The sequence below is a fragment of the Cebidichthys violaceus genome, unplaced genomic scaffold, assembly GCF_023349555.1.
Source record: "Cebidichthys violaceus isolate CVI_PGR_0920_01 unplaced genomic scaffold, fCebVio1.0.p SCAF_1, whole genome shotgun sequence".
NCBI lineage: Eukaryota > Metazoa > Chordata > Actinopteri > Perciformes > Stichaeidae > Cebidichthys > Cebidichthys violaceus.
The window spans coordinates 24,079,027-24,087,947 of NW_027176262.1; the positions used below are offsets into that span (position 1 = coordinate 24,079,027).

General features: G+C 48.2%; 1 protein-coding gene across 1 annotated transcript; it reads right to left on the minus strand.

Moving 5' to 3' along the window:
• Positions 1–5,456: 5,456 nt before the first annotated feature.
• On the minus strand, positions 5,457–8,921 carry LOC137889682 (extracellular calcium-sensing receptor-like). Its single transcript, XM_068734010.1, has 7 exons — positions 8,661–8,921; positions 8,277–8,566; positions 7,738–8,033; positions 7,386–7,591; positions 7,025–7,246; positions 6,442–6,565; positions 5,457–6,361 (listed from the first exon to the last, which is right to left on the minus strand). The coding sequence occupies exons 1-7, from the start codon at positions 8,919–8,921 to the stop codon at positions 5,457–5,459; spliced, it is 2,304 nt and encodes a 767-aa protein (XP_068590111.1).

Consider the following 8,921-nt stretch of genomic DNA (forward strand, 5'->3'; position numbering starts at 1 on the left):
GCCTCACTGTTTTGCATACCCTGCTAGTGACGGAGGCGCGAGAGGGCTCGGAGAGAGACACAGACTGGTTGTGGCACAAGCAGGACGGTGGAACACACCAAACTCCCGCGGCGTGTGCTCGGAGGCAAGGCAGGAGAACACACGGCCAGGTCCAGTCTGTTGATATACATAACAATACTGAACGTTTGTGAACGCCTTTCTGAGTCTGACAACATCATTGTGCTCCCAAGACCCACCGGGGTAGCAAGAGAGTGTTACACTGGAGCCCAACGTGGGTTGAGCACAGGGAGATGGACGCCGAATTACCGGACACAGTCGATTGTGGTGCTGGGCCAGATGCTGGGAGGGATCGCGGCCATACAGCAGGACCTAGCCGAGACGAACCGGCAGTTACTGGGGCCCATGCGGAGCGGTAGACTTACGCCCTGGAGCAGATCGTGGTCCAGACAGCGCCAGGCCCGCCGGTGCCAGCCCCCTCCTCGTTGGCTGGAGTGGTCCTCTACAAAATGAGTGCCGCGGACGACGTACAGTCATTTCTGGACACGTTTGAAGCCACAGCGACGGCGTGCGGCTGGCCCGCGGCAGAGTGGGTGGTCCGGCTCCTGCCCCTCCTCACTGGGGAAGCGTAGACAGCGGCCCTGGGGCTGCCCCCGGCAGCCAGGCACAGCTACGCGGATGTGCGTAGAGCTGTCACCGACCGACTGGGCCTGTCTCTGGAGGACCACCGGCAGAGGTTTCGGGAGGCCAGACTGGGACCCAAGGACCGGCCCTTCGCGTTTGCTCAGTGGCTGAGGGATGCCGCAGCCAGGTGGCTGGAACCGGAGTGTCCAGGTGGGGCGCAGGAAGTCCTGGAGAAGGTGGTCCTGGAGCAGTTTGTGGGGGCCCTGCCTGCTCGTACGTCAGGGTGGGTCCGTTATCACCACCCCACGACGCTGGGAACCGCCATCATCAGCTCCTGGCATGGCCCCACTGGCTCCGCTGTCGGCACCCTTCCTCCCCTTCCCCGATGCACCGACCTCTGCAACCACCGGCACTCTTCCCAACCCACAGGGGGTCCCTCAAGCGCCAGGGCAGGAGTGTTGGAGGTGTGGGCAGCCCACTCACTGGGAAAAAAACATAAACATGTAAAGGTTGCAGTTAGCTCCCGCCTTACGCACCCCCTAAACTTGGGGATACATTGGCCAGTGTTTAATAAATTAATGGGGCACAGTGTGGGGGTGCGTTCGCGACAGACAGGGTCATGCGGTATGTGTGCTGTGCTCAGCACACATACCGCATGACCCTCCCGTGGAGACTCCACCGTGTCACGAATTACACTCCATGGAAGATTTTCCACTTGAGCAGTCTCGGGATGATACTCTACGTTCAGCCTTTGACCAAGTGATACGAATTGATGGTCAGTTGGTGTGCCCTGACGCAGCACAGTCATATCCGCACTTTTCATTGATTAGGGACAGGCTGTATAGAGTGACTCGTGACACTCAGTTAGATCAGGAAAACACCCAGTTGCTGGTGCCGAAAAGCCGTCGGGAAATTATTTTCCAGACGGCTCACTATAACCCGATGGCTGGCCACATGGGATATGAAAAAACACTGGACCGGATAATGACCCAATTTTATTGGCCAGGTATCCGGGGGGATGTGCGCCGTTGGTGCGCATCCTACCCGGAGTGGCAATTGGTAAACCAGCCGGCCATTCCGAGGGCGCCGTTGCGTCCTTTACCATTAATGGAGGTCCCATTCGAGCAAATCGGCATGGACCTCATCGGGCCATTTCACCGGACTGCAAGGGGATATTGCTTTGTGTTAGTCCTAGTGGACTACGCAACACGATATCCCGAGGCAGTGCCTTTGCGCAACATTTCTGCAAAAAGTGTCGCGCTGGCTCTGTTTCAGGTCATCTCCCGAGTCGGAATCCCAAAAGAGATTCTGACTGACCAGGGCACCTCGTTCATATCAAGCACACTGAGAGCACTTTACGGATTACTGGGCATTAAATCTATTCGGACCAGTGTGTACCACCCACAGACCAATGGTCTAGTGGAGCATCTGAATAAGACTTTAAAATCCGTAAATTTATAAACAAAGATGAACGTAATTGGGATAAATGACTTGATCCTCTGTTGTTTGCAGTTTTCCCAGGCCTCCACTGGATTTTCTCCCTTCGAACTACTGTTTGGCAGGACACCAAGGGGGGTGCTCGACCTGATTAAAGAAAACTGGGCGGAAGGTCTGAGCACCAGGAAAAGTGAGATCCAATACGTCCTGGACCTGCGAGCAAAACTTCACACACTGGGTCGGATGTCACGTGAGAATTTGCTCCAGGCCCAGGAACGTCAACAACGGCTGTACAACAGAGGGGCCAAGTTGAGACAATTCACACCAGGAGAAAAGGTACTTGTATTGCTTCCTTCTTCCAGCTCTAAACTCCTCGCCAAGTGGCAAGGGCCCTTTGTGGTCACACGGTGAGTGGGGGATGTCAACTATGAGGTTGTGCGTTCTGACAGGGGTGGAGTTACACAGATCTACCACCTCAATCTCCTGAAAGCATGGAGAGAGGCGGGGTCTTTTTCTGTGGTGTCCGCAGTGGCTGAGAGAGAGGAGCTGGAGCCCAAGGTTTCAAAATTCACCAATCCCACCTCGCTCCTTTGTGAAGGCCCTCTCTCCGGGACCCAGAGAACAGACATCGCCCAGTTGCAGAAGCAGTTTGCTGATGTGTTCTCCCGACGGCCAAGACGCACAAACCTCATAGAGCACCAAATCGAGACTCCCCTGGGTGTGAAGGTGCGATCATGACCCTACAGGTTACCTGAACACAAAAGAAAAATGGTTCAGAGGGAATTGGTGGCTATGCTGGAGATGGTGGTAATAGAAGAGTCCCACAGTGCCTGGTGTAGCCCCATTGTTCTTGTGGTCAAGAAGGATGGATCTATAAGGTTCTGTGTGGACTATCGCAGGGTGAATGATGTGTCACGATTCGATGCGTACCCAATGCCCTGGGTCGACAAACTCCTGGACCGACTGGGCACTGCACGTTTCTTTACAACACTGGATTTGACCAAGGGCTACTGGCAGATTCCTCTGTCGCCAGAGTCCAAGGAAAAATCAGCCTTCTCCACTCCGTTTGGTTTGTACCAATTCACCACACTTCCCTTTGGGTTGTTCGGGGCCCCAGCCACATTCCAACGCCTCATGGACCAGGTGCTGCGTCCACATGCTGCATATGCTGCCGCCTACCTGGATGATGTGATCATCCACAGCACCACCTGGGCGGAGCATGTGCAGCGGGTGGGCGCGATGCTGGAGTCCCTGAGGCAGACGGGGCTCACCGCCAACCCAGGGAAGTGTGCAGTTGGACGAAGGGAGGTACGGTATCTGGGGTACCACTTGGGCGGCGGGCAGGTACGTCCTCAGGTGGACAAAACCGCGGCTGTCGCAGCCTGCCCACGGCCCAAGACTAAAAAAGAAGTGAGGGGGTTTTTGAGGCTGGCGGGTTATTAAAGGGGGTTGATCCCAAACTTTGCAGAGCTCACCAGCCCCTTGACCGACCTGACCCGAAAAGGTGCCTCAGATCCGGTCCAGTGGTCAGAGCAGTGCCAGTTGGCGTTTGAGAGGGTGAAACATGCTCTCTGTGGGGAACCACTCCTTCATACGCCTAACTTCTCTCTTCCTTTTACTCTGCAGACTGACGCATCGAACAGAGGGCTGGGGGCCGTTTTGTCCCAGCAGGTACGGGGGGTTGACCGCCCGGTGCTATATATCAGCCGGAAGCTGTCCGAGAGGGAGGCCAGGTACAGCACAGTGCAGGAGTCCCTGGCCATCCAGTGGGCGGTCGACTCCCTGAGCTATTATCTTCTGGGAAGCTCATTCACCCTCTGTGCGGACTGCACCCCGCTCCAATGGCTCCACCGCATGAAAGATACCAACGCCCGGATCACTCGGTGGTGTCTGCCGTTACTTCCTCTCCAGCTCTCAAGGGGGGGGGGGGGAGTAGGTTAGGCCGGATGGCTCCCCGGCCTAAGTTGGGCGGTAGGGGTATGTGGCGGCAGGGCGTGTGTGGGCTCAGCTGCAGAGGGGACAGAGTGAGGGAGTGGTTCTGGGAACGGGGCCGGGAAAAGACTTAATTAGGCCCAGCTGAAACGCATCCTGATTTTGGCCTCACTGTGTTGCATACCCTGCTAGTGACGGAGGCGCGAGACGGCTCGGAGAGAGACAGACTGGTTGTGGCACAAGCAGGACGATGGAACACACCAAACTCCCGCGGCGTGTGCTCGGAGGCAAGGCAGGAGAACACACGGCCAGGTCCAGTCTGTTGATATATATAACAATAAAGAACGTTTGTGTCTACGTAAGCCATGGAGTTCTCTCCGCAGAGTGGGAGGCACACAAGCTTTCTTCTGTATAACATCTCTGGTTGCATTTGTAGTTATTTTTCCTTTTGTATGGTGGGAGCTCGAAGTAGCACGCAAACACTATGCCAATACCACCACTACAATGGTGTAAATAAACAAGTGAAATGAACAGAACAAGACAACTTTGAATCATTTGAAGACTTTATTATTTTCTTTTGATTTGTGAACAAAAGTCTTCTCCCGATTTATCATTAGACATTTTCCACAACAACACTGAATGTCCTCTTAATTATCTCTATACCCTTACACCTTTTTCCTGTGTTTTAGTTCATATTACAATTAATCCTAACAAATGGGTTGTTTGTGTGGTTAAATCACATAAATAATGCCAACAAATAAATATTATTAAAGTAGCACTGAGTTTATAAAAGAGAAAGTAACACAAATTTATATTATTATTTTGTACTTTATTTATTCACTTTCTTCAATTTTTTCAGAACTTGATGAAATAATATTTGTGAAATCGGAAAAAAAATATTTTAAAAGGATTTTAACAAAAAAAACATTACAATTATTAAAACATTTAATGTACAAAAACTTAAAATGTAAATATTTAAACAAGGTGAAAACTGAATGTTTTATCATGAACTTCACACTGAACGTTGCTATTGAAGCATAATCTAGTGTTGTGTCTTTATTGTATCCTTACCTAAAACACAGGGTGATTGTATACATGCAGTTCTGACATTGATCACAGATTGGAGTATTATTGTATGAAGTGCACAAAGGTAAGCTGCAGGTGATGATAGTAAGGTGTGTAGAACAGTTCTTTGACTGTGTCAACGTGTTTTAGTGAGAGCTTAACTGGCATGCTTAGATTCTCAATTTGATGAATTGAAACAGAGAATGAATTTGGACAATGCTGCTATTTACATTATGCCAGTGAGCATATATGTGAAACTGTAACAACTAGACATTGGTTTATTTCTAGCCAAGAATACACATGCGAGACAAATTTTCCCTGTTTGCCCTCTGTGGTTTATGTATTTTTATTAAAAGTCCCTTCAACTGCCATCTTTGTTTTTTCAAAAAGTCCGATTTGTTTTAGAATTGGCTTTTGTTCATTAAATGTTTCTTGCTGTTTTTCTCTGGCTTAAACAATATGATGAAACACTTTGGAGCAAATATACACAATATGAGTCCAAAACTGGAGGCCAGAATGGCAAATATCTCCACAGCCACAGTAAATTTACCAGGAGAGCTGACATATGCTGGGATAAAGGTGACCCAGACTGCACAGAATATCAGCATGCTGAAGGTTATCAGCTTGGCTTCATTAAAATTGTCAGGTAGTTTCCGGGCTAGGACAGCTAACACAAAGCAAAAGACAGCCAGCAGGCCGATGTACCCGAGCACAGCCCAGAATCCAATAGCTGAGCCTAAAGCACACTCCAGGATGATTCTCTCCTTGTATGTGGTTAGGTTTTTCTTTGGAAAAGGAGTACTAAGAACCAACCAAAGAGTACATATTACAACTTGAATGGATGTGAAAGACACCACAGTCATTCTTTGCTGTGGAGGACCAAACCATTTCATGACATTACGACCTGGGAGAGTGGCTTTGAATGCCATTAACACTACTATTGTTTTTCCAAGAACACAAGACATACAGAGGACGAAGGTGATTCCAAAAGCTGTGTGGCGCAGCTTACAGGACCACTCAGAGGGTTCTCCAATGAAAGTTAATGAGCATAAGCAACAGAGAGTCAGAGAGAAGAGCAGCAGGAAGCTCAGCTCAGAGTTGTTGGCCCTGACAATCGGGGAAGTCCTGTGGCGATGGAACACAGCCGCTGTTATAATGGTAAGACAGGCACCACCAACTGAGAATGCAGCCAGGATGATTCCTAGGCTCTCATTGAAGGAAAGAAACTCTACAGGCTTGGGGAGACAAGTGTCTCTCTTTGCATTAGGCCAGAATTCCTTGGAGCAATGGAAACAATCAGGGGAATCTGAAAAAATAAAACAAAAATGTCTTTTAGCTGTCGATATTTGATACTGTCCAGTAGATATGCAGTAGGAAAAACAATACCTGTAGCATTGCTAATCTCTCCCTCAGGACACGGTATACAATCATAACAGCAGATGGGTTTTCCTTTCTGCAGCACTTTACGGGTTCCTGGAGGACAGCTATAGGAGCACACTGACACAGGCACCTGGCACATAGACACAAACAAATTCACACATGTTCAGGTGTGCTTCGAAGCGCCGATGATTAAAGGATAGGTTCAGATCTGTCTAAAATCAATACTTGCATGTCAATATGTGTATTGTGTACATGTGTTTGTCAATGCAGCTGCTGGTGGAAAAAATCCACAGTTGTGTAAAAAATGCCAAAATGAGGCTTCAGCAGTCTGGCTTTGACAAAGCAAGTGGTTATCTTCCAAAGTTTGTCTTTTTGGACAAAGTCACATTTTGTATTATTATTCCTCTGCTGCAACTCAGCAAGGGAACTCTTTTGTTGAAACTATTACGTGTGATGTGAGACTGAAAATGCTGTAACTTTAGTACAGATCTCTTCACAGCCAGTATGGACTGGAGGAACAGGGACCAAGAACAATTATCACCTAATTTTAAATTGGAACATGTTAAAATATTCATTTTGGGCTCCCTACTTGTGTGCCACCCTCCACCCAGGTGAGGTTCCCGTTGATTTGGAATTCCTGGCCCACCGGCAGTGATGCATCGTAGTGCCCTACTGTCACCAACTCAATGCTACCACTCTCACTTTTTTGCCAGTTAATCAGCTCGTATGTGGCCACAGGATCCCCGTTGGCATCAAATGACACATCATAACCATTTTGGGAAAACTTAACTTTCTTCAACTGAGTGAGAACCTGTGAGGATGAAGTAACGGAAGACAGTGAGGGCGAGAAATAAAACAATGTATCCTAAAAGTATATTATTTAATTTAGGAAACAGTACAGTATAGAAAAAAAGGACAGTGGGGTTGTTCATGTAATTGTTTTGACTCACCTGTTTGGACTCTATGCTGTTGAATTTGTCACATTGAGTTATAGAGTGTGTTTCCTGACACATTGCATTATGAATGGCATGTGCTATTGCATAAACAGCCTTGTACACCATGTTAGTGATTCGGAGCTGAGATGTGTCAGTGTACGGGCTCTGGATCGTCTTTATGTCTTCAGTTCCATCGCACGCACTTTTTTCTGTGACTGATCCTAAAAACACACAAAGACAGGAAGGTGTTGTATGTATAATGTTCTTTTTTAGTTTCATTGAATCAACTGACTGAATGAAAAAACACAAGTCAGACAAAGACCCATCTGTGAGTCAGTTATGGTAAAGATCAGCCAAACTTTCTCACTTTGTCCCAGCCTGCAGTTGAATTCATCCTCCCAGAACTCAGTAAACACTGGAGAGGCAGCCACTTCAGAGGGAGAGAGATCCAGCAGAAAGTCTCTCAGACCAGGGATGACAGATTGCTCAATGGCAAATCCAATTGTTCCAGCACAGAAGCTGAACCTCAGCATGTCTGGGTCAGTTACCCAGGACTCAGTGCCAATCCACTGGCGAGGTGGAGAGGGCTTGAGTGACAGCTCCTCCAGCAGAATACTCAATTCAATAGGGGATGTAAATGCCACAACAACCACAGCTGTCGACCTGGAGAGAAATTACACTGCATTGTATTATACCAATTTAAAAAAATAACTTTTAAAATGATATATCAGGATAATTAACACAAACACATATGAGGTACTTTAGTTTTTATTGTGTTAATGTTCAATATTGCTCCACTTCTATAACAACATCAGTATTAGGCCCTTCATTGTTGATGTGGATTTGTGTGCAGAAGGTCAGTATGAGCACAGGGAACAAAAGCACATAATCAGTGAATGTAGAAACCTGCGGATAATGTCAGCTACTCTCTGGATCCTGCTACGTGGGTGGGTCCGATAGAAAGATTCGGAGTATTCCACACAGATCCCCTCTTTGTGCGCTGCGTCCAGGAAAGACGCCATGCCATTGTTTCCATAATCCGAATCCGATCGGATGGCACCTATCCAAGTCCAACCAAAGTGTTTTACCAGTTTGGCCAGTGCGCCAGCCTGGAACTGATCACTGGGGATTGTTCTGAAGAAAGTCGGGTACTGCTGCTTATCGGACAGGCATGCACAAGTGGCAAAGTAACTCACCTATAGGAATACAACAGTGTAATTATTTAGTGGAATAGCAAAAAATAGCACTGGTCTATTTAACACATAGTTTGCAGAAATTAAAAATATTTACTTGAGGAATGTTAAAGGGCTCGATGATGCGCGACATGCTGATGGATCGTGTGGATCCAGACTCACCAACAATGGCCATCACCGTACCAGATTGTGAGCAATTGTCACCTTTGTAAAACACTGGGTCCAGGCCGCTTGATAGCTGGAATGCCACATGCACCGCCACAGGCACAGAGGCGCACGAGTCATAGATCTGATAACCGAGTTTGATGCCCGGCAGCAGCTCCGTGCTGTTGTTAATCTCCTCGATGGCGAAGATCAT